The sequence below is a fragment of the Scyliorhinus torazame genome, chromosome 28 (assembly GCF_047496885.1).
Source record: "Scyliorhinus torazame isolate Kashiwa2021f chromosome 28, sScyTor2.1, whole genome shotgun sequence".
Taxonomy (NCBI): Eukaryota; Metazoa; Chordata; class Chondrichthyes; order Carcharhiniformes; family Scyliorhinidae; genus Scyliorhinus; species Scyliorhinus torazame.
Window position 1 is genome coordinate 14731727 of NC_092734.1, and position 25972 is coordinate 14757698.

General features: G+C 45.6%; 1 protein-coding gene across 2 annotated transcripts; it reads left to right on the top strand.

Moving 5' to 3' along the window:
• Positions 1-1046: 1046 nt before the first annotated feature.
• Positions 1047-25693, top strand: nolc1 (nucleolar and coiled-body phosphoprotein 1). 2 transcript variants are annotated; one of them, XM_072491524.1, is made up of 14 exons: positions 1047-1221; positions 4606-4661; positions 6402-6535; positions 7965-8101; positions 9026-9272; positions 9501-9598; positions 11550-11733; positions 12204-12404; positions 13013-13117; positions 16192-16974; positions 20547-20677; positions 20827-20862; positions 22837-22926; positions 25135-25693. In XM_072491524.1, exons 1-14 carry the CDS (start codon positions 1114-1116, stop codon positions 25291-25293), a joined length of 2469 nt encoding a protein of 822 aa, XP_072347625.1. In that variant the 5' UTR covers positions 1047-1113; the 3' UTR covers positions 25294-25693. The 2 variants fall into 2 exon arrangements, with proteins under 2 accessions (XP_072347625.1, XP_072347626.1); XM_072491525.1 differs by lacking the exon at positions 20827-20862.
• Positions 25694-25972: the final 279 nt, after the last annotated feature.

Genomic DNA, 25972 nt, shown 5'->3' on the forward strand with positions numbered 1-25972 from the left:
CGCCCACGCTGCCTGGCCTCCACCCACCGCCATCTTGGCTTTCCTCCCTCGCACTTTTCGCTGCACCAGAATTACTTTTTTCACCGCTCCACTCCTGGTCCAATCCATAGTGACGGGGAAATTGTACTGTCACCTTCCCACACTGGGAACCGCCGAACAAATGCCGCTGGGGCCCCTCAAAAGAGCCCAAAAGTCCGTTTCTGGCGGGAGCTGCCGGACGTGCGACTTAGCTCAGCATAGCTGCAACCGGAAGTCCCAGCCAGCCATCTGCAATGCAAGTATATTCTTCCTTAAATATGGAGACCAAAACTGCACTGCATTCCAGATGTGGTCTTGCCACAGTTCCGTACAATTGTAGCAACATTTCTTTATTCCAGTACTCCAATCCCCTTTGCAATAAAGGCCAACATGCCATTTGCCTTTGTAATTTCTTGCAGCTATTTCAGCGGGCTGGAAGAGATCAGAGAAGGGGGAGGGGTGTGTGTAAAATCAAGGTGAAACCAATGTAAGTCTGCCTGCTTTGCATCCCATGCCCAAGTGAACCAGATGGGTTTTTGTGTCAGTTGACAATGTTTCGAGGCCACTCTTAGACTAGCTTTCAATCCCAGATTTATCAATTGAATTAAATTCCACCAGCTGCACCTGGTAAGCATTATAGAATCCTCATAGAAACCCGATTTCGGTCTTTCGGTCCATCGAGTCTGCACCGGCCCTTGGAAAGAACAGCCTACTTAAGCCCACTCCCCCCCACCTTATCCCCGTAACCCCACCTAATCTTTTGGGCACTTAAGCATGGCGAATCCACCTAACCTGCACATCTTTGGACTTAGCTTGGGCCTTTGGCATTACTAGTCTAGTGACAATGCCATCGACAAGTCTGTGGGCTGCAATGTGAATCTGTGGGAAGTAAATCCTAGAGGGCACGTTATTGTTGTTGTTGTTGCAATGGTGTCAGGTCAGCAGCTCCTCCCCCTGCCGCGCATGCTCGGCGCTTCCCGCACCGCCTTCCGGTCACGCGCAGCGAGCCGCATCCGGTCGGGGGCAGAGACCCGCGCAGCCGCAGGAAGGAGAGGGAGTGCGAGGGGGGGAGGGGAGGCCGTTATCGTACGCAACATGGAGGCGCGTGTGGTGCCCAGCGACCTGTACCCGCAGATTTACAGCTTCCTGCTGCAGAACAAGTTCGACAAAGCCGCCAAGGAGTTCTTGAAACAGTCGAACGTGGTGAGCTCCCTCTCCGCGCAATTCGGGGAGAGTGTGGGTTTTTTCTCTCTCTTTTAAACAGCCGTCCGTTCTTACCCTGCTGCCCACGTGCGGCCTCCTCCTGCTCCGGCCCGGGTCCCCAGCAACCGCCGCCCGGGAGGCGGAGGGCATGCGCACAAGGGATGGAACGTTGCCCGAGAGCACGCGGCGCAGGGATGGAACGCACGCGACCCCCCAAAGTTCCGAACCTCGACCCCGTCGCGCGTGCTCCCGGGGAACGTTCCATTCCCCCGCCCCAGTCATCCACCTGGGGCTTAGCTCCAGCGCCTTTGCAGCGTGGCAATGTGACTCGTAGGCTTAGCACTCCAGAGGACCAAGGGGCGAGCCTAGGCTCAATAAAACGGCCCATGACTTATCAAATGCACGTGCGATGGTGCCTGTGGGTGTGCATTGTAATAAAGTTGTATACATTGTATAGGACACACAAAAGAGATTACTTTTTAAACACTGCAGCTGGTAGTGACTTGGGATCTTTACTCCCTATGAAGGTAGTGGAAGCAGAACAAAGGAAATCTATTTCAGAGGCTCAAGGTGGCACAGTGGTCAGCACTGCTGACCAGCGCCAGGGACCCGGGTTTGATTCCGGCCTCCGGTGACTGTCGGTATGGGTTTTGCACATCTCCCGCCTACCGGTGTCTATGTGGGCTTCTTCCGGGTGCTCCGCTTTTCTCCCACAGTCCAAAGGTGTGCAGGTTAGATGGATTGGCCATGCTAAATTGCCCAACGGTTTGGTGGGGTTATGGGGATAGAGCAGGGGGTTGGGCCTAGTTAGGGTACTCTATCGGAGCAGGGACCAGTGCAGACTGGTTGGGCCGAATGGCCACTTCCTGCACTGTACAGATTCTATGATACTGGGTGAGCACGAGAAAAATCAACGTACCAGGGGTAGAGCGTGGGAAAGGAATGGGACTGACTGGATTGCTCTACATGTGTAATCATTTGCCCATCTGTACACAAAGGTAGTAAGGCTCAGTGGAATAAGATTGTTACTGCACCCATGTCCTTTGTTCGGAGTAAGAAGTCTTGCAACACCAGGTTAAAGCCCAATAGTTTTTTTTACGAATCATGAGGTTTCGGAGTACAGCTCCTTCATCAGGTGGCTTTGTTCTGTGTGCAGAGATACCACACCAAGCAAGGATAGGTGGGCATCCTAGGCAGCTGTGTAAAACATTAACATGCTTCAGCTGGTATAAGGAGAGAGGGCAATGGTAAAGGCAAGGATTGAGGCACCATGGATGACAAAATCTTGACAACTTAAACATTGGCCGGACAAATCTTCAAATGTCTGGTAACTTATACAATCATCTCATCCTATCCAGCCATCCTATCGTGCTCACCTAATTGATTAATAAATTGCTACTGTGACCAATCCTTAATGAGAATAATTGAGATTATTCGAGTTTACTGGGAGATCTGATGTGTGTTTTCAGATGTTTTTCTCTGTGACTTGTTTCTGTCAGTGTTTCAGATGTTTTATTTTTACTTTTCAAAGAGTCATACAGCACAGAAACAGGCCCTTCGGCCCACCATGTCTTTGCTAACAGTCCACTGCCAATCTGTTAGGGTTAATCCCATTTACCAGCCTACGAAGCCTCGGCGATCCAAGGACTCGTCCAGGTGCTTCGTAAATGTTGCGAGAGTATCTGCCTCTGCCATGCTCTCGGGCAGTGCGCATTCCATATTTCCACCACCCTCTGGGTGAAAAAATGCTTCCTCAGGTCCCCTCTGAACCACTTACCCCTCACCATAAACCTATGTCCTCTGGTCTGAGACACCTCTGCCATGGGAAAAAGATCTACCGTATATATGCCTCTCATACTTTGTACATCACATCCCCCTTCAGCATCCTCTGCGCCAGGGAAAACAAACCCAGCTGATACAGTCTCTCCTCATAGCTGAAACTTTCCATCCCAGGCAACATCCTGGTCAATTTAGGTCTACAAAATTATGAGGGGCATAGACAGAGTGGATGGTCAGAGACTTTTTCCCAGGGTAGAGGGTCAATTACTAGGGGGCATAGGTTTAAGGTGTGAGGGGCAAGGTTTAGAGGAGAGGTACGAGGAAAGTTTTTTTACACACAGGGGAGGTGGTGGAAGCAGGTACGATAGTGACGTTTAAGGGGCATCTTGACAAATACATGAATAGGATGGGACTAGAGGGACACGGAGCCCGGAAGTGCAGAAGATTTTCGTTTAGCCGGGCAGCATGGTCGGCGCAGGCTTGGAGGGCCGAAGGGCCTGTTCCTGTGCTGTACTTTTCTTTGTTCTAATCTCCTTGGACGGTATTGTCCTGCTTTTTCCTTTTTAAAACTTCTTGACTGACAATGGGCAAGTTATGGAGACGGGGAAAGTAGTTGCCTGTCTTCGATCTCAGTCTGTGAGTTGAAGCCACCATGTGCAATCATCGCAAAGGGCTGGAAGTAAGTGATTGCGCTGAGATTAATTTGCAGGACTGTAAGTGAAAAATTACAACAATTACACTTGGCCTATAGTTTCTCAGCCAGCAGTCAAGGAAATGTCCAGTTTAATCCCACTTTCCAGCTCTCGGCCTGTTGCATTGTATGTGACAGCGCTTCAGGTGCATATCCAAGCACTTTTTAAATATTGTGAAGGTGTCTGTCTCTACCACCCTTTGAGGCAGTTGGTTCCAGATCCCCACCACCCTCTGAATCCCCTCTAAACCTAACCAAATTCCTCCCTAGCCAGTCTTATCTTGACTCCTCTACATTTTATACATTTCAAAATGGTCTCTCCTCTGCATCTCCTGTTCCAAAGAAAACAATCCCCTCCCTTCTGTGCGGAGTCTGCACGTTCTCCCTGTGTCTGCGTGGGTTTCCTCCGGGTGCTCCGGTTTCCTCCCACAGTCCAAAGACGTGCAGGTTAGGTGCATTGGCCATGATAAATTGCCCTTAGTGACCAAAAAGGTTAGGAGGGTTTATTGGATTACGGGGATAGGGTGGAAGTGAGGGCTTAAGTGGGTTGGTGCAGACTCGCTGGGCTGAATGGCCTCCTTCTGCACTGTGTTTTCTATGTTCTGTCTAGTTTTCCTTTTAACTAAACTCCTGCAGTCCAGACAACGTGGTCACGAATCTCCTCGGTATCCTCGAGTACCTGTATATTGATCTGAAAATTGCTCATACCTGCTTTTCTCAGAGTTGAGTTCTTTTAAACGATGAAATGCTGGGAATGCAGACTACTTAAATTTTACACACACTATTATAATGCACTGGAGTTTCTGTAAATGTGATATGGCAACTTCTAAATCAGATGTCTATTTTGCTATTTCTCTAAATTTTAATGTTGAAATTTGTTCATTCAAATCTTTCTTTCTCTTCTGTCTTCGTAGAAAGTTCCAGATCTAAAGTCGCCATCTCTTGTGGAGATCTTTGACTTCTGGGTAAAGTAAGTGCTAAATTATGGTTTTTAGTTTGTTTTGGGGGTTTGAGCTCCACTATAGGACTTGAGACTGCAGTGTGGGAATGCTGCATTGTTGGAGGAATCATCCTTTGGGTGAGCTGCTCAGCTTGGGAACCATCTGCCCATTGCTACAACGAGCTGCAGTTTTTTCTGTTAGCAGGCATCTATAAAATACAACCACATTAAAAATGATAGGCAAGATTACCTTCATAAGTCAGTACATTTTACAGTAATTCACTGTGACCTGGATATCGCAGTCAGCGACAAAGTGATGACGCTCTCCCTGGCCTCAAACAAAGCTGCCCCCATAGATTGAGCAATGTGTGTGGCGTGAAATTCACCTTTCCCGGTATATCTTTGATTCCAACGCCAGCTCAAGGGGACCCCTGGCATCCGGTAATGGTGATATCATCAAGCAGGGTGTACAACCAATCACAATGAAGAATGCCCACAGCCGGCAAGCTAGGACATAAAAAACACCGATGTGCCACAGAGCATTTGCAAACAGCAAAAACAAAGATTTGGTATACATCCGATATACATACGATATAAGCTTAAGGCAGAAAATGAAATATCATGAACTTTATTTTTAAAGTTTTAAGAAGCTAGAATTTTTTTGCATGCTTGACATTCCAGAAATGGAACACTTAATTTTTAACGGCCAGATAGGTTATCAAAAGGTTATTATGAACTTAGCACCTGTTAAAAACTCAGTTTCACCTCATCCTACAAGGCATTATTTTTTTCATGGGAATTGACCTAAAGTGGGCGTTCACATCAATTCCAGAAGTGTTTCATCTGCAACGTCACCAACAGCACATCCTAAGAAGGAGCAGGAACTCACTGGAAATGCAGTAGTTGCTATATAAGTGCATTTGCCAGAATCTGCTGTCAGTTTCATCGGTGTACTACATGGTGGCAAATGCTGGCGATTTTGCTGTCATTATAACTGCACAATCTGCATGTAAATCTTTCTTGTCACAAGTAGGCTTACATTAACACGGCAATGAAGTTACTGTGAAAAGCCCCTAGTCGCCACATTCCGGAGCCAGTTCAGGTACACAGAGGGAGAATTCAGAATTCTCAGCTGGTACGGGAATTGAACCCGTGCTGCTGGCCTTGTTCTTGTTCTGCATCACAAACCAGCTGTCTAGCCCACTGAGCTAAACAAGCCCCTGCTGTTTCCAAGCCCATATGTGAAATGCTCTGTGGCATATTGAGAATGTCATAAGATGATGTAATATTCCACCACTCATGGCTCTGAGACTTTTGCTTAATGGTTTGTAAATAACACATGAAAAGTGCTTTAAAAAAAAACTAAAAACAATGTTTCATGTAACAGTTAATCTTCTATTTCTGTTGCGTTTGACTTAGAAGAGGGTGTTTTATGTTGCAGCCACTGTTAGGCCCAAGTTTCTGCATGTTGAACAGAAAAATAATTTCAAATCTCCTGTTGTATGGAAATGAACTGAAATGGGGGGTCATGTTGCATTTGAAATAATTGGTAAATCTGTTGGGGTGAATCCTCTGAGGGTGTCCTTCCTGTCAGGAAGATCATTCAATAGAAGCACTATTGGCAAGTTAAGACCTCCAGGTGTCTAATTCACAGAGCTCCTGATTTTAATGGTTAGGTAATTTGGGGAGTTCTATCCTGAACTCAGCAGTGGAACTACTTGTCTCATGTACACTGAATTGTTGACCTTTCTTTTTAATTCATCACGATAGGACATCTGAAGTATCAAAGAAAAGGAAGCCTGTCCTCAATGGACCTCCTGCAAAAAAGGCAAAGAAAGATGAAACTTCCAGTAGCTCTGATAGCTCGGACAGTTCAGATGAAGAAAGCACTACTAAGAAACCAGGTATATCCAAATATGCCAAACTTTTCAAGTAAAGCAGTGTTGCACATTCAGGAATAAAATAAATTTGTAGCTGACTACTTTGTAGTCTACTATTAGTTGTAATTCCGCAATTGGGCAGCACTTGTACAATCCTGAGTGTGCTGAAAGCTACCCTAACAACCGATTTAAGGTAATCAGTCAATCTCGTAATAAGGCTCATTCACATTTGCAGGTAGCGATATGCATTCGTAAATAAGAACCCATACTCTACAAACAAAATGAATATGTTTAAGCCTTCAATCTGGTTCAAATTACCCAGGTACTTGGAAAGCTATGGTTCCCCATAACTTTCTCCGTGGCAAAGCCTCGGCCGATCAAAGTCTACTTGCCAAATCAGCACACCCGTTTCTCCTGTGGTGTAAAATGGAATGATCATTTGAAATTTGACATTCTTGGCTTTGTCCTGATGAGTGTAAGATGAAAAACTGCAGCAACATGTCTCTCTTTTCCATCAATATTCATAGTTACTCTTATTACAAGTGCACTTTTCAGCAGGGTCCCTTAGATAATGTCCATGGCGCCAAACTATTGTTTGCTTTCTCGTTCTTTCCGCGCAGCCAGCTCCATGCCCACTTTCTGGATAAGATCAGTTATCGCTCGCTGGAGGTTTCCTAATCTCAGTGCAATTACAGTCTGAACCAGTGGAGGATTTGCAGTTTTTCAATCTGCAACTGGACAATAAGTGACATTACAGCAAAGTCCTGAATGTAATTTAGGTTGGCCCTCCAATGTAGTTCATTGATGGATGGTGCTGCCCATTGAATGTGGCACTGAATGGTTGTTCAAGCCGATGTTAACAATGCTTTTGTACTATTGGAAGAGCAGTGAGTTACCCTTACTGCCCTGGCCAACATTATTCCCATAGCAGCTGTTTCCAGGGTAGGGCTGATGAATAGTAACTTGCCTGCCAAGCAGCTGCCATTAAAGATGGCATGTAAGAATATATCTACTAAGCTGTCAAAATACTTCAAGGGTGTCTAATAGGGCAAATCGAAGGATTTGGAGGGTATGTACTAAGTCGACTTAATCCATCTTCTGATAACCTTTTTCTTCGTGAGTTAACTGATTCCCGGAGAGGTGTTAACAGTGCTGTAATCTTTCCCAGTGTCCATCATAGGGCAGGAATGGGAAGTCACTTGGGGCCTTTTGTTTGAGAGTAACAGCAGGCATAACTGCCATGCACCGTAGCTCCTGCCAACATATGGTCACTTGTGAATAAATGGCACCTGACCTGAAATTACATTAGTAAAAAACAAATTGCTTTCTGGTGAAATGTTCGAAGACTTGCATTTGTGTGGCATCATATGTCACAAAGCGATTTGTAGCCAATAAGGTAGTGCGAGTTGCCGCCTTGTTTGGCTGACAATTTTAATGTTTATCGTTTTTCTAGCGAGCAAGCTGCCGGCGCCCAAGGTAACCAAACCTGCAGTTAAAAAGGCTGCTCCAAAGGAGAGCAGCAGCAGTGAAGACTCGAGTTCTTCGGATTCTGAGGAAGAGAAGAAACCGACACAGACGGGAACGCAGAAAGTAATTAGCATGATTATTACGGGACAGATAACAAACCCTTTGGTCAGAGTTGACTTACTGATGACGAACTGTGCAGTAAACATTGTGATTTTTCACGTGTTGTAGTGCTGCCAGTGGAATATGTCTCAAACCATAATCTCCGTGACTGGGATAATCATTTACCAACAATAGATGTACGTATAAATCATGCCATTCTTTTTCATTTCCTTCTTTCTACAACTGGCCCTGCGATCATTTGCTTAAATGCAAATGTGCTGCCTACCTCTGTGATGCTTTCCTGAAGCGGTCATTACATTGAATGTTTGTATGGTATTGGACTGAAGGGGTCATGTCCACCCCTGTTCCTATCCTCACCTAATGTCCAAGATAAGTTCAACGCTGATCACTAGATTCTTTACTTGTTCTTGGATGTCAGTGTCACAGGCAAGTGGATGTCTGTTTAAGGCAGCATAAATAGTCTGTGATTTAAAAAAAAAACAATGACTAGATTATTACTGTGAACAACTAGGAGGCTATGTTGTTAGTGCTGAAGTAACGCGAGGGATGCGTGTGTCGAACATAAACAACAGCATAGACCAGTTGGACTGTTTCTGTGTTGTAAATTCTGCCCAGCAATTAGATTGTCCAGAATCCTGTTGAAAAAGGGGTTTATTTTGTTATTTATTCCCCTTTCCTTGATGGGGGAGGGGTCAAATATCCTGACTGATGTGATGATTCATTTTTTAAACCTGAACCCTTGACATTTAGTGTATGCTAAATATGAAGGTAAAGCCAACAGTAAATTGTCTTTTGCACATTCCCTTTGATTTAGTTTCTTTTTCTGCCCAGTGGCATTCGGCTCTTGTGAACATTTCTTAACTTTTCAGTTAAGTACAAAGGATTGTTTCATTTTTATCTCTTTCCGCTCCTTCCCACTCTTATCAGAAAGCCATCTCTGCTAAAGGTCCAACTCCTGCAACTAAAGCACTGGCAGTCAGTAAGCCAGCTGCCAGACAGAAAGATGAAAGTTCCAGCAGTGAAGATTCAGACAGTTCGGTGGAATTGAAGCCAGCTGTAAGCGCTCCTGCGAAACCTGCTGCAAAGACCCTTGTGAAAACTGCAGCCAAGACCGCTGTGAAACCTGCTGGCAAGACCCCTGTGAAACCAGCTGCAAAAGCCCTTGTGAAACCAGGTAGTAGCAACAATTGATTGTTATTTACCAAGCTGGGCGTTTATAACCAGCAGAGGGGATAAAGCGGTTGGAATCTATTTGGGTTACAGTCCCTGTATGTTAATGCATGTGAATAACCAATGTAATGAACCGCCTGATGTCCAAGACGTACATTGTAGTGAATTACATTTTTCTTTTACAAGTAGCTTCTGAATAATTTTCCGCCCAAAATATGTCTTCCACTTTCAGCTTTAAAAACTGCCAACCAAGCAGCCGAGGAGAGTAGTGAGGATGATTCCAGTGACGACTCTACTGACTCTGACTCTGCAAAGAAGCCACCTGCACAAGTAAATAATTTTATATTAGTCGCAATGACCTGTGTTACTCCGTTAGAGTGCCATATATAATTTTTACACTTTAAACAAAGGGGTTGAATTTCAGTGTTCTTTGTAGCTGCTGTGAGTTCACACGCTCGTCTTTCTGATGCCCACTTACCCGTCTTACATTTACTGCCTTCCCTCTTCCCCCATCCCCATTATGTAGGCATTGTTGACTTCTATATTTTGGTATGAACCACAGGCTGTTTCTTATATTGACCAAATGACCACACAACTAGTGTATTAGTTCAAATACAGTTTATTAATAACACAAGACTTATTACTATATGCAATAATACACACGACTACGCACTAACCTAGACCTAATAACTAAGATGACTTTTACTTAACTTCGGGGTGACCGGCTCTGTGCGGGAGATAAGGCCTTTATCTGTGTCCACGTGGGTCGGTTGGAAGTCTTCAGGTTTGTCTCGGCTGGGCTCGTCCTTCAGGTAGCGATCGGGAGTCCTTGAACTTGGCTAGTTGATATGCTGCAGTTGGTCGCACACAGGCCTGTCCAAAAGAGGCCGAGCCCTAGTGTGCAGGGCTTCTTATCCTCTTTTGCGCCCTTTTGGGCAGTCCTATCTCCAGATCCACGAGATCGATAGGGTTTCGATCACCCTCATTGATCCTGGCCAATTAGGGGCGGATACCTCGGTGGCTGGGCAGGTCCTAGCTGCCATTGTCCTAGGCACCTAGGCCTTTCCAAATAAGGGGAAGTGGTGCCGGTTAGTCTGCTACTGTTGTAACTCCTTGATTCAAACTCTATTGTCCTGGGGAAATGGTGATTGACTCCTAATGGTTGCAAGTTTCAATCAAGTCTGGCCTCTGCACAATACACAGAGACTGTGTACCTGTCTGTGTCCAAGCTAAGCACAATTCCCATGGTCCTTTGCAGGTGGCCATTTTAGATGGCTACAGCATTGAAGATGATTACGGATAGATGTATAGAAAGTGCCCTCAGAAATTATTACTGTATAACTAAAGCCTTGTATAGAGTACACATCTTGAATGTTCTTAAATTCATGGGATTTAAACTGCATCACGTTTATTGCCCATGGGTAGTTACTCTGAGAAGATTGGAGAATGGCCAAGAAGAAAGAGATATGGCCCATCTGTCCATGCCAGCTCTTTGAAAGAGATCAACAGTTAGTCCTACTCCCCCAAAACTCACCCAAGGCTCCTTCGAAAGCACTGTCTAAACCCACGGCCTTTACCACCTAGAAGGACAAGGGCATGGACAAATACGTGGGAATACCCCTGTCTGCAAGTTCCCCTCCAAGCCACTCACCACCCTGACTTGGAACCATATCGTCGTTCCTTCACTGTCACTGGGACAAAATCCTGAAATTCCCCTCCATAAGGATGAGCTGCTGCTGCATCCTCCTAAAGTGGTGTTAACTGTGGTGTTCCATGACTCGGTGCTGATGAAGGAACGGTGATTAAGTTCTCAGGTCAGGTTTGGGCGGCAGGTTGACGCAGTGGATAGCACTGTTGCCTCACAGCTCCAGGATTCCAGCCTCGGGTAACTGTCTGTGTGGAGTTTACACGTTCTCCCCGTGTCTGTGTGGGTTTCCTCTAACAGTCCAAAGATGTGCAGGTTAGGTGGATTACCCATGCTAAATTGCTCCTTCAGGTGAAGTTGCAGGGTAGGAGATTGGTGGTCTTTCAAAGGGTCGGCACAGACTCGATGAGCCAAATGGCCTCTCTGTATTGTGTAGGGATTCTATTATGTGCAGCGCTCTTTGTGACTTGGCTGCCCTTGTTCACCTCGGTCGGTTTGCAAAAGCTTCGGGGTGGAGCTGGGGGCATTGCTGTTGAAGTGTTCCACTTGCTCCAGGAGCAATGCCTCAGGAGAATTCTGTTGCAAATCAATAGTTCCTAATTGCAGCCACTCCCTTTTTTCCTCTGTCCTGTGTAGAAAGTGATTCCCAAGGCGGCTGTGCCTGTCAAGCCTGTGTCAGCAGCAGCAGGAAAAGTGAAAGCAAAACCTGCGACCCCTGCTAGAGCGGTAGCAGCCAGCACAAAGAAGAGCTCAAGCAGTGAAGGGGAATCTGACAGCTCAGATGATGAGGCCCCAGCTGTAAAAACAAAAGCGAAGCCAGGTGAGGGGGAAATGTTCCAATCCACAAATAAAAAGTAAGCTGATTCCTTATTGTAATTGCTACATTTGTAAACTACAGGCCTGCATCTGAACTTGTCTAGGTGATAATAACATTGAAAACAGAAGTTCTGGTGTTCCACTGGACGGTATAGAATGTGCAATTACCGGATTAAACAGTGTTTATATAGTGAGTAGTAATTTATGATGTAGAGGATTGACCTGTGCATGGAAATTGGTTGAGGACAAGCTGTGGCTGAATGGTGAATCATTCTCTTCATTCATGCAGCTTCCCCTCATGGTTCAATATCCTGCCAGAGCTTGCTGTAGAATAAGCACTTGGATAGATGTCAGGTTGTCCAACCGGAATTAGGCACCTTTCAGAAAGGGGGAAAGCTCAACCCAAAACATTGACGTGTGCCTTGGTCTCTCTCTCTCCCGTCTCGCGCCCCCCCCCCCCCTCTTCCCTGTTAGGTGCTTACAATGCAGTACCGCCTCCCACGCAGCAGAATAAAAAAGCAACTGCGGGCAAGAAGACACCTGCGGTCAAAAAGGCACCAGCAGCGGCTGCAAGCAAGAAGACACCAGTGACATCTGCTAAAGGGAAAAGCAGTGATTCGTCGGATGACAGCTCAGACAGCAGTACTGACGAGGAGGCACCAATGAAGCCAGCTAGTAAGTGTTGGTGTTGATTGTTTCAAATTGTGAGCAGTGGTGTCTTCATTTTGGAGATTATTGTCCAGCCTGTTTTTAAAAAGGTTTCTCCGTCAAATCCTGTTCCTCTGAAAGTTGGAGTGAAATATTTATTCGCATAATCTGTCTTTCTGGGTGCAATTAAAGCAGGTGATTGGCTTGCTGTCAGGGAGTGAGGAATTTGTACTCTGGATTTGAGTGGCCTTGGCAAGGCTGCATTTATTGCCCATCCTTGTCGGCTTGGGAAGCTGGCCGTGAGCTGTCGCCTTGAAGTAATAGTTTTTTGCAATTGTTATCACAGATTGTTAGGCTCCTTCAGAGGATATTGACTCCGCATGTAGCGTGGCCTGGAGTTAACTGTCGACCTAGCAGGTTCCACTCCTCGAGGACGGTTGAGGTTTTTTATTACAGGCCAGTAGCTTTCATAGGCCCCTTTTCTGATGCCAATCTTTGAGATACTGGATTTAACAATTGTAGCGTATTGTGCCATGTCCCTGCTGTATCCCAACACACTTAGCCTGATAGAGGCCATGAGCTTTATGTACCTTGCTGGGTCTCTGACTGCCTATGATTTTTTTTTTCATCAACAGCCAAACTTACCCCAGCGAAGCCTGCCCCTGCACTACAGACGAAAGCAGCGGCTGCTCAGAAAACCGCAGCCAAGGAAGCAGATTCCAGTTCTGACAGTGAGTCCGGTAAGAAATTGTATTAGTCAGGGAAACTAGCTGTGTATTCTGGTCCTGCTGTCAAAATGAAGTGGCACGTCTGAGCTTCCAAGAGTGGATATGGGACTTTTTTTTTCATTTGCACTCTGCAGTTTGTCATTTAGGTAAATGCAGTTGTAGCCACTTAAACATGGAACATAATTATGTCCCCAAATGTTCGCATTCGTGTACTGTATGGTATAATATCGAGAGAGAAAAATACAATGGCAGTTGGGACTTTGTTTTTCCATCCAGCCCTGAAGCCTCTGAAGCATTGACAATTTAGTCAAACAGGGAGCACAGTGGTAATATCACTGGACTTGTATTCCACAGGCCCAGGTTAATCCCACTCTCTACAGCTGGTGGCATTTAATTCAGTTAATAGACCTGGAATTAAAAGCTAATCTGACTCCAAGACCATTGTCGTAAAAACCTACTCATCCATACCTGATCTGCCCTACCTATGACTCCAGCTCCACAGCAATGTGGCTGATGCTTAAATGCCCTCTGGCGAGCCCATTCAGTAGTATCAAATTGCTATGAAGCCTAAAGAAAGGAATTAAAATCGACAAGCCACCCGGCATTGACAAACGGCACACCTAGCCCTGTCAACCCTGCAAAGTCCTCCTTACTAACATGTGAGGATTTGTGCCAAAGGTGAGCGAGCCACCGACTAGTGATGCAACAGCCTGGCATAGTTATATGCATGGACGCATACCTTAATGTCCCAGACACCACCATCCCTGGGGTATGTTCTGTACCACTGGTACGACAGAGCCACCCGAGGTGGTGGCACAATAGTATACATTTCAGGAGGAAATTGTCCTGGGAGTCTTCAACATTGACACTAGACCCCAAAAAGTCTCATGACACCAGGACAAACATGGAACAAGAAACCTCCTGCTGGTTACCCCTCAGTTGATTAATCAGTATTCCATGTTGAACACTGTGGCAAGGGCACAGGATGTGCCCTGGTTGGGGGAACTTCAATGCCCATCACCAAGAGTGGCTCAGTCAAACTGACCAAGCTGGCTGACTCCTGTACAATATAGTTGCTGGATTGAGTCCCCGGCAGGTGGTGAGGTTATTTGACCTCCCCTATCAAACCACCTGTCACAAATGCGCCTGACAGTATTTTATATTTTAAAAATAATTTTGTTCACCATAACAACCTTCAATATAAAACATAGACTCGTAAAGCAAAAACTAAAAACAAGCCCCACCCCCGCTTTTAGCATTCAACGGCAACCTGCTCCCGAAAGTGCGTGATAAACAAACCTCAAAAATTGTAGAACCCCTCTTTTGCCCCTCTCGGCTCAAACTTCACTTTCTCCAGGGTCAAAAAACCCAGCAGGTCCCACCTGCCAAGCTGAAGCACAGGGTGGAGAAGCTGACTTCCGTCCCAACAAGACCCTCCTATGAGCGATCAGCGGAGCGAAGGCTGAATGTCCATCCGCCTTGATAGGAGTGATCACTCTACAGTTCTTGTGGCGCTGAAGTTCCACCATCACATTGAAGTTACCCTTCCAGAGTGTTGTGGAGCATTACTGTGCTAAATTAAACAGATCTAGCCACTCAAAACTGCATCCATGAGGTACTGGGGATCACCAACTTAATAGTATAAAACCACAATCTATAACCTCATGACTCAGCATATCCCCCGCTCGACCATAGAGCTGGGGAAATTAACCCTGTTTCAATGAAGAGTGCAGGGGGGGGCGTGAGCCTCATTACGTCACTGGTGAGGGATGTGGAAAATCTGGAAATGAGATCTCACCGGGTTTCCCAATTCTCAAGAGATTTTGCGCCCCCCGCCGCCTTTCCTGCTGCCGGCAGTCGCAAAATTGCACCGTGTCACTGTTCTTTCACTGTCTCAAAATCCTTTCTAACATTACTGTGGGTGGTACTAATGCACATGGACTGCAGCAGTTCAAGAAGGTGGAACACCACTACTTGGCAATTCGTATGGGCAATAAATGCTGGCCTTGTGAATGAATAAAAATAAATAATTTAATCCCCCTTTCTGGTGCACCTGTGCAAATATTGCCACGATCAAATTTTAATTCCGGGTGATAGCATCAGTTCACCAAATTGCCAGAATTAATCAATGGCCGGGTAACTGAGTTTGACAGACCTTTTGGGTTTCATGGTGTTTTAGGATTATTTTAATGCATGTTTTCCTCACTTCAGTTACTGTTCCTCCATGGAACCTATAATCAACCATCAGCTGCAGAAACCTTGAAGTGATGTCAATCTGCCCAGGCATTGCTGTGCATCAGTTTTTGCCATGTGGCTAAGTCGAATATTTCTGTATGGTTAGAATTGCAGATTCTAAGGTATTACCAGTGTGTATTCGCAATTGCCCAATGTTTTGGGTTGGAGATAGAGAGAAATTAAGTTCCCGGAGTCCGTGGGCAATGTAATTAACTACACAGTCCCTTTAAATTCTTACAGTGCGCACATAATTAAACGGTGTCACCGTATCCCGGTCTATACAGGAGCTTGCCTGTTGCTGTGCAGCCCCTAAGTGCTACGGGGATGTTGGTCGTAAACCAAGTTTTATCTCTTGTTGTGGATTCCAGCACTGAAGAAGAAAACCTATCCAATAAGTAGGAGAGCCCAATGTGTGTGCTCCGTCGTAGTCCATTCCAAAGAGCCTGGTTCACCTCACCATCTAAGCTGATTCACAGCGATGTACGCATTATGCTACCTCTGTTCTCAGGCTGTCGTGACCAATAATATATGGTCAAAGTAACTCTAAAACAATATCACCTGAATATAAATTCAATTTTTTGTGTTGTTCCCTTCGTTCTTGTACTTTCATAGTAACTCCCATTCTTATTTTTGTTTATAAAGGAACATTGTAGTTGTCGGACTGGGCCCGGTGGTAGTATCGTCTTTGAGTTGGCAAGTTGTGATTCCTAGAAACCAGAGTACACCGTTTAGTCCAACAACCATTTGGCTACATACAAAATGGTGGCTGTTTTCCAGCATATCAGCTTATTGTAATTCCTTATTATTCAGAGAATGTGGTGGATTAATAGCTATGTATGTAATGTTCACAGATTCTGATAGTTCTGAAGAAGAGCCCAAAGCAAAGATTATGGCTAAATCCACGCCAAAACCAGCTGCGAATTCCACAATCAAAGCTGCCGCCAAGCCCGCACTAAAGCAAGCTGTGAAGCCCGCATCTAAAGCAGCCGCACTGGCTCAAGCAAAGAAATCAGAGAGCAGTTCAGAAAGTGACAGCTCCAGTGATTCTGATGAAAAGAACACGGCTGCTCCTCCTTTCCATCCAGCTGCTAAATCAGCTGCAGTGCCTGTGAAACTGGGGAAGCAAAATACTTCAGCGGCCAAGGCTGCTGCTGACGACAGCAGCAGCTCAGATTCTGATGACTCTAGCAGCGAGGAGGAGGTGAAACCTGCAGCAAAGGTGCAGACTCCCGCCAAAGGAAAGCCCCTTGCAGTGGCTGCAAAAGCGAAATCCCCAGCGGTGACGGGGAAAGCAAAATTGGTGACGGGGACAGGAAAATTGCCGGCGGTGACCAATAAAAATGAAAGTAGCAGCTCTGATGAAACTTCCAGCGACGATGAACCTCAATTGAAAACTCCGGTTGGCCAACTCAAGAAAGCAGTCGCCGCTCCGTCACCACGTGTGGCAAACTCGGCAGCCAAGAAAGCCAAAAGCAGCAGCTCGGAAAGTTCGGAGTCTGAGGAAGAGAACTCAAAAGGAAAGCCAAACGATGTGAGAACGCCACCGTTGATGGCGGCTAAGAAGACAGCAGAGAGCAGCTCTGAAGATAGCTCCTCTGAAGAGGATGAGAAAAGCAATGCCAGGTCCGTAAATGGTGAGTCTGTCTTGTCACTTGTTAATTAATCGAGAAGCTTAAGTGAGGTGGGAAAGGTCGGCTGCTGGGTGAAGCCAAAGTTGGGTTCAAATGGCTTCACATCTGATAAGTTCTTGCTATTGATTTGCTAGCGTCAAGTTAAAGCAAAATGCTTGTAGCATTTTGATGGGCCAGTCTCACACGGGTGATTTCAGGTGATTGCATGAGAAGCCCCGCCTCATTTGTACTATCCGTGTCTTTCACAACTTCTGAAAGACGTCCAAACTCCGTGATCCTGAGCAGCAGCCAGAACACAAGATACGAAGGATAACTGGGTAAACCAATTATTCCTCCTCCCCTTGCATGTTTTTATATGTTCAGCATTCTCTCGCTCCTCGGTTTTACTCTCTCCTGCCACACTGGTTGCTAACCCTCCGACAGTACCAAACATATTTCTTCATATTTGAGCTTGGACTACAAGTGTCTAATTAGCTGTCTCCTTTCCAGAAATGGCCACCTGTCAGGTGCTAACATGACTTCTCTTGCTTCCCTCCTGCGAGTCATAAATGTTGACAGCACAGAAAAGGCCCTTCAGCCCATCTTGTCTGCGCTGGTCAAAAACAACTACCTAAGTATTGTAATCCCATTTTCCAGCACTTTGCCAATAGCACCGTTTGTCTTGGCATCGCAGTGCACATCTAAATACTTTTTAAATGCTACGAGGGTGTCTGCCTTCACCACCCTTTCACGCAGCGAGTTCCGGACTTCCACCACCCTCTGGGTGAAAATGTTTTTCCTCACATTCCCTCTAAACCTCCTGTCCCTCACCTTAAATCAATGGTCATTGATCCCTCTACCTAGAATCCCCACATTGCAGAAGGAGGCCATTCGACCCATTGAATCTGCACCAACCCTCAGAGCACCCTACCTAGTCCCACTCCCCTGCCCTGTTCCTGCAACCCCACCTAGCCTTTAGACACTTGGGGGCAACTTAGCATGGCCAGTTCACCTAATCTGCACACCTTTGGACTATGGGAGGAAACCCACGCAGACACTGAGAGAACATGCAAACTCCGGATAGGCAGTCATCCAAGGCAGGAATTGAACCCGGCTCCCTGGTGCTGTGAGGCGACAGTGCTAACCACTGTGCAACCCTGACTACTCTATCTATAACCCTCATAATTTTATACCATCCCCCACCGTGGCTGCATCCATTAACCAGTTTGGGAAAACAACTAGAGAATTACATTTGAACACCGGGATCGTGTATTTGGTTCAGCGGGCCTCGTCTTCTATCCGTTATCACTGGCTGGTCTTGCAGGATGTAATATCAGGCTGTGCACCCCAATCAGTCGGGCGACGTGATTTTATGAGGCGTAAGCACAAAGTTCACCAGGCTGTCTAACAACAACCACTGCCATGCTGACTGAGCTTTCACCTTTGGGTGCGAAATGGCTGATTGCCATTGAGTTCTCAAAAAAGAGCCAGCAACAACTGTTTGTGTGCTCAGGTCTTCCTAATGTGCCTAATGGCTCAGTTAGCAGCATCCTCGTCTCCGAACCGTAAGACCGTCAGATCCCATCTCCAGTAACTTGAGTGGAAAAATCTAGGCTGGCCCTCTGGTGGAGTACTGAGGTAGTGAGGCAGTGCTCTCTCAGAACAAGATGGTGAACAACAAAGATTGCGCAGCACAGTGGTTAGCACTGTTGCTTCGCAGCATCAGGGTCCCCGAGTTCGATTCCCGGCTTGGGTCACTGTCTGTGCAAAGTCTGCACGTTCTCCCCGTGTCTGCGAGGGTTTACTCCGGGTGCTCCGATTTCCTCCCACAAGTCCCGAGAATTACATTTGAACGCAGGGATCGTGTATTTGGTTCAGCGGGCCTCGTCTTCTATCCGTTATCACTGGCTGGTTTTGCAGGATGTAAAATCAGCCCGTCCCAATTGTTAGGTGAATTGTACATTCTGAATTCTTCCTCCGTGTACCCGACCAGGCGCGGAGTGTGGCGACTAGGGGATTTTTACAGTAACTTCATTGCAGCGTCAATGTAAGCCTACTTGTGACACTAATAAAGATTATAATTTCGAAGAAGAGCAGGGAGGTTTTCCCTGATGTCCCGACAATATTTATCCCTCAATCAACATCACTGAAGCAGATTAACCTGGTCATTATCATTAACTGCTGTCAGTGCAAGCTTGCTGTTGGCAAATTGGTTCCAACATTTCCTACATTACAATAGTGAATGCACATCAAAAATACTCCATTGGCTGTGAAGTGCTTTGGGATATCCTGATGTTGAGGATGCAATCAGGCTCGGCCATGATCTAATAGAATGGGGAAGCAGGCTCGGGGGGCCAAATGGCCCACTTCTCCTCCTAGCTCGTATGTAAGTAAATGTAAGGGTGCATTTCATTGTCTACTGTAATAATGAACTTCCTGTGGCAACTTGTAAATTTAATGCATGGATGCTGTTTATTCATCAGACAATAGGGAGGAGCTGGGCTAGCTCCCCTGGTGGTTCAGTGGATAATTGCACTTTCTGGTGTGGTCTGAAGTATTACAAACTTTAAGTTTGCAAGATAGGTGCAGGTCTCAACCAGACCTGCAGTTTACATGTAATTGTTGGCCTCAATGCTTTTCGTAGAATTGTAGAATTTACAGTGCAGAAGGAGGCCATTCGGCCCATCGAGTCTGCACCGGCTCTTGAAAGAGCACCCTACCCAAGCTCACACCTCCACCCTATCCCCATAACCCAGTAACCCTACCCAACACTGCGGGCAATTTTGGACACTGAGGGCAATTTAGCATGGCCAATCCACCTAACCTGCATATCTTTGGACTGTGGGAGGAAACCGGAGCACCCGGAGGAAACCCACGCACACATGGGGAGAACGTGCAGACTCCGCACAGACGGTCACCCAAGCCAGGGATGGAACCTGGGACCCTGGAGCTGTGAAGCAATTGTGCTAACCACTATGCTACCGTGCTGCCCAGGATCTAGGGAGTGCAAGAGTCAGTCAGGCTCCTGATCATGTTCCACTGACTGGGTACATCTGCTGGTTGATATTGGCACTGTTCAGAACACGTCCCATGGCCAATAGGAGGAAAATGTTAGGTTGGTGCTCACCCAGCAAGTGTGTTTCAGTTCTTCTGAAGAGCTCCGCATGGTGCATCTGTGCTGCACATTTCATCTGTCGGGTGATCTAGTGAGCAACCGCTTAAGACACTTCCCAGGACCGTCACGTGGAAACCCTCAGGAGTATCGATAAATGATTGTCCTGCAATTTAAAACCCAACAATAGAGACAAACGGTCTGCATCACCCAGTTCTCCTTAAATGCTTCTAGTTTGACTTGTGAAGTCTACTAATTCTCTGTCATGCTTGCATAACACGAGAATAATTTTGGCGTGGTTTCATCTATCCAGTGACTATGCCTGCTGAATAATGGTCGATTGTTTTAACATGAGCTTCACACGGCAGTAGCATGCTCTTGAGTCAGTTTAATCTGAGCCTGTTGTGACCTGGGACCTCATCCCTGGCTGTGTGCAGATTTCCCGGCTAACTCTTATGATGTTTATGATTGCTTATTGTCTCAGGTACAGTAAATACCAAGAGGAAAAGAGAAAGTTCGTCCTCGTCTGAAGATGTGGACGGCGAAGGTGATTTGACCCCAGCAAACCAGAAACTGCAAGCGAAAGTTCCAAATACCTTTCCAAAAACTAAAAAGGTGACGCACGTTAGAAAGAATAAATTGTAGTTCTCGCTTTACTGTAGCTTTCGGTGCATTTAATCATGAGATTATAGCTTGTGTGAAAATGGTTCAGATCTCTTCAGGATTGTCATACTACATGGGACGCTTAATTTATTCTCTTTCAGCAAACATTACAGTCCAAGCTGATACCTGGAATTAAGGTAGCATTAATAATTTCTTGATCCATTATTACTTATTTTGCTGATTTTCTGCCTCGTGAAGACTCACTCGGGCTGGACTTGTTATATGTTGTTATATCTGTAAAATCTCATAGTTTGACCAGTGTATGAATCAAAAGCGAGATGAACAAAGGACAAAACGGGTTCACGATTTAACGCAATTTTGTTCACAATTCTCTCACACACACAAAGTATGCCTCAGACTCACAAGCTGAGCTCTAGTTATTACCCGCACTTAGTGAAGGAGGCTGGCCAGGCTACGATCACTCGACGTGGATGTCATCTCTGGGCTTCGAAACTCGCGGTCCCTTCTTCTTGCAATGCTTGTGCCTGGGGGTCTCCCAGGTTATCACTGAAGATCTGTTCCGATGTTCCTTCATTTATACTGGGCATTGGGCCATAGATGTACACCCACAACTGGCCTTTGTCCAATCCAGACCCCAACTCGTTAAAAAACAGAATACTCTTGTTTATCCAGGGTGATTCAATCAAGGCACATTGTCCTCTGAAACACCCTCGGCAATGAGCTCACTGTGGAGTCTGATGGTTTCTTTTGTCTGTCCTTCGTCCTGCTGCAAAGTTGATCACCGGTGTCTGGAAATGTGTTAAATATTCATAGAATGGGCTTGTCCTTTTGTGTAAATGTGAGTGGGTAATCACAAAGTCCATATATCAATAACGAGTTTCTGTTAACCTGTGGGTGGCACAGTGGTTAGCACTGTTGCTTCACAGCTCAAGGGTCCCAGGTTCGATTCCCAGCTTGGGTCACTGTCTGTGCGGAGTCTGCACGTTCTCCCCGTGTCTGCGTGGGTTTCCTCCGGGTGCTGCGGTTTCCCCCCACAAGTCCTGAAAGACGTACTGTTAGGTAATTTGAACATTCTGAATTCTCCCTCTGTGTACCTGAACAAGCGCCGGAATGTGGCGACTATGGGAATTTTCACAGTAACTTTCATTGCAGTGTTAATGTAAGCCGACTTGTGACATTAAAGATTATTATTATTGAGTGCTCTTGCAGACGGCCAGTATTGATTCCAGCCAGGCCATCGTGTGACAGTTTCTGTTCTCGGCCTGGGGGAATGTGCAAACTCCACATGGACAGTGACCCAGGGCCGGGATTCAAACCGGGTCCTCGGCGCCGCAGTCCCAGTGCTATCCACTGCGCCACATGCAGGGGCATCTTCAACCGTGCTGCAGGATTCACTAGCACAGTCTCAGCATTTCTGCCCAGATAGATCTCGAGCATCACCGTGAAGGGGACTGACTGGTTTCCCCTTTTTATACAATCCCCATCCGAGCATCTGTGTCCTGTTGTCCCTGTCCCGGTCATTAACAGTGTATATTTAAATTGGTGAGACATGATATTCAGGGTTTTTGCTAATGGGTTTGCGTAGAAACCTGTAAGTAACGTCTATAAAATTAGCTCATTGCTGAGTCCATTCTGAGTGAGCTCCCGGCCAAAATGTTGTAATTTTTTTGTTTGTGAATGTGCTTTTTCAATCAAACAATTAAGGATATAGGCTGTTGATGCACTGCTCCCATGGTGTATTTTAGAATATTTGAGATTTAAACTTGATCTAGTTAGTGTGAAGCAAGCCAATTGCTTTGGTATTAATCTCATTATCGTAGGTGTAGTTTTATGTATCTGCAAAGCACACATGGGAATAAACGAGGGGGAAATGTGCAAGGTGCTGCTTTCTGCTTTGATTTGCCTCAAGTGCAGCATCAATCTCGCAAAAATGTAAATTGAAGTATTCTCTTGGATTTGTGGATCATGTCATTAGAGGGGCGACTGCAAACATTCAGCTGAGCATTGGCACCAGGATCCGTTGTCACTACAGCTGCTCGCTGAATTAAATCTCTCTAGTTTTAGAATTCATGAATTGGAGGGTGGAAGTTGCCCTTAATGTAAAACATGTGTTAATGTGCTTTGTTCCCTGTTTTTCTCTTTTGTAAAAGAGCCCTCAACGTAATACTCCTTTCCGTAGAGTAAGAGAAGATGAAGTTGAAATTGATCCACGCTTTTCAAATAACTCATTCAATGCAAAGGTAGGTCTGGATTCAGTCAAGGCTCTGAGTTTCATGCTATGAATGAGCAATCCTGTATGGTTTAAAGCTAATTAGTTTGTTAACTGCACAGAAATAAGCAGTGGTATCCTTAGTGGTTGGTATATCTATCAGCAAACTACTTGTGTGACAAGGGCTGTTTCCAGTGCATGGGATGATATACAGGCTGGTGATGACCTATACTGCACTGAGAGGAGTAACTATCAGGTAATCACTGACCGTATGTAAGAGAATATCATATATTGGCCCACAGATGTGTACTAGAGGAAAACCATTTACACCATCAATTTATTCCAACTAGTGAATTTATTGACCATTTTCTGTTTGAACTTATGCGGTCTTTACCATGCAATCCAAGGCTGCTGTAAGTACAATTGCCTTCAGGGCTGGGGGATAATAAAATTGGTATAGTGACATATAGAGTACGTTTTAGAATTTACAATTCTCGGGTCACACAATGAGAGCCAGTAAGAATATGAGGTATTAGGGCAGCACGGTGGCGCAGTGCGTTAGCCCTGCTGCCTCACGGCGCCGAGTCCCAGGTTCGATCCCGGCTCTGGGTCACTGTCCGTATGGGGTTTGCACATTCTCCCCATGTTTGCGTGGGTTTCGCCCCCACAACCCAAAAGATGTGCAGGATAGATGGATTGGCCACGCTAAACTGCCCCTGAATTGGGTACTCTAAAGTTAAAATAGAAAACGAATATGAGGTATTAATGCTCTTGAAGTGCCATTTGTGATGGACTGAAATGAAAACCATTGAGGATTAATTCTAGTGTGAAGTAGTGGCATTGCCACTGGGCTAGTAATCCAGAGACCCAGGATAAACTTTTGGGGACTTGGGTCCGAATCCCACCACTTCAGATAGTGAGATCTGAAGAGTTCAATGACCATTCAATGAATAAATCTGGAATTAAAAGCTAGTCAAAGGGTGACTGCAAAACCATTGTTGATTGTCATGAAACCCCATCTGGTTCACTCATGTCTTTTTAGGGAAGGAAATCTGCCATCCTTACAAGGTCTGGTCTGCATATGCCCTCTGAAATGGTCTAGTAGCAAGGCACTCAGTTCAAGGGCTATTCTGGATGAGCAACAAATGCTGGCCCAGCCAGCGATGCCTATATCTCATGAATAAGTTTTTAAAATTAATAAAAAGCGATTTGTGCCATTTCTTGATTTGACTTGGGATGCAGCAGTGCATTGATAGAGAAGGGTAAATTATCCAGGGCTTCTTGCTGCTGGCAACTGTCTCGTCGATCTGCATGCGAATGCAAGAATGTGGCTGTCAACTGAGGGTAGCATCAGGCTAGGCTTAACTACACCCCACAGGAGGGGCGGCACAGTGGTTAGCACTGCACCTCATGGTGCCGAGGTCCCAGGTTCGATCCCGGCTCTGGGTCACTGCCCGTGTGGAGTTTACACGTTCTCCCCATGTTTGCGGGGTTTCGCCCCCACAACCCAAAAATGTGCAGGGTAGATGGATTGGCCACGCTAAATTGCCCCTTAATTGGACAAAATTAATTGGGCACTCTAAATTTTTTTTAAAACGACACCCCTCGGTATTTTTAAAAATAAATTTAGAGTACCCAATTCATTTTTTCCAATTAAGGGGCAATTTAGCATGGCCAATCTGCCCTGCATACCTCTGGGTTGTGGGGGTGAAACCCACGCAAACACGGGGCGAATGTAAAATTTCCCCACGGCTAGTGACCCAGAGCTGGAATCGAACCTGGCACCTCGGTGCCGTGAGGCAGCAGTGCTAAGCACTGTGCTGTCCCTACTACAACCCACAGTCGCCTGACACTCAGAGTTTAGCAGAGACCTGGGGCTATGTTTATGAGAAGAGGGACAAGACAGCTCGAACCACGAAGAATTGTCCGGCAACTCGGCCGTTCTGTCCAACCAGATCCCATTAGAACCGCAGCCAAGTTCTTTCAGTTGTGTAATTTATTATCTCTTCTACTTAATTCGTAGCCCGTGGAGATACCTGGGCTTTGAATTTGTTTTGAGCAGGTCCGAATTCTGGCATCTTTGTGAACTGAGGTGTAGTTTAATTTTCTGCCTTTACAGTTCTTCAATATCTTCTTGCAATGTTCTTGAATTGATTTCCTGAAGTTTGTCGGTGGTTCTCTCACTTACCCCTCCCCCTCGTCACTGCCGTGTCCTAAGCATTGATAATTTGTGTTACAGAGAGGAGCGTCAGGAGACTGGGGTGAAAAGGCTAATCATGATTTAAAATTCACAAAAGGAAAATCCTTCAGACATGAAAAGACAAAGAAAAAGCGTGGAAACTATCGGGGAGGGCCCATCGGCATGTCTGTGAATTCCATCAAATTCGACAGTGAATGAGTGTACAATGGGCAGCACTCTGTATTGTAAAGTTATAGAATTCAAATCTTTATATATGGTTAAGACTTGGAGTGTATAGTTCCAGTATCTTTTTTTAAAATCCTCCATTATCTCTCTGAAAGTCTGATCGCTCTTTCAAGGGATATTGCTTGTATTTAAAATGAAGTGGTTTTTTTGATGGAAATGTTTGTTTTAAGTACGATGTTAACTTTATCTTAACATTAACTGTCAAAACAAATGCCAGAAATGTAGCTTTTTAAAAAGGGAACTGGCAGTACGATTCTTTCAATGTCGGCATTGTAATGTTTGTTCTTTATTAGATTTGAGGAGCAAAAATTATGGAAATTTTCTCTAGAAGTAACATTTAATAAACCATGTCTGAGCTAAGTTTTTTTTTAAACTTCTTGCCTTTCCTTAATTTGACTCTTGATACAGTTGGGTTGTACAATTTAAGTAGGTGCTACAGTGGCACGTTTTTAAAAATAATAATCTTTATTATTGTCACAAGTAGGCATACATTGCCTACAGTGAAGTTCCTGTGAAAATCCCCAAGTTGCCACACTAGGGCGCCCGTTCGGGTACACTGAGGGAGAATTCAGAATGTCCAATTCACCTAACAATCATGTCTTTCGGCATTGTGGGAGGAAACCGGAGTGCCCGGAGGAAACCCACTCAGACA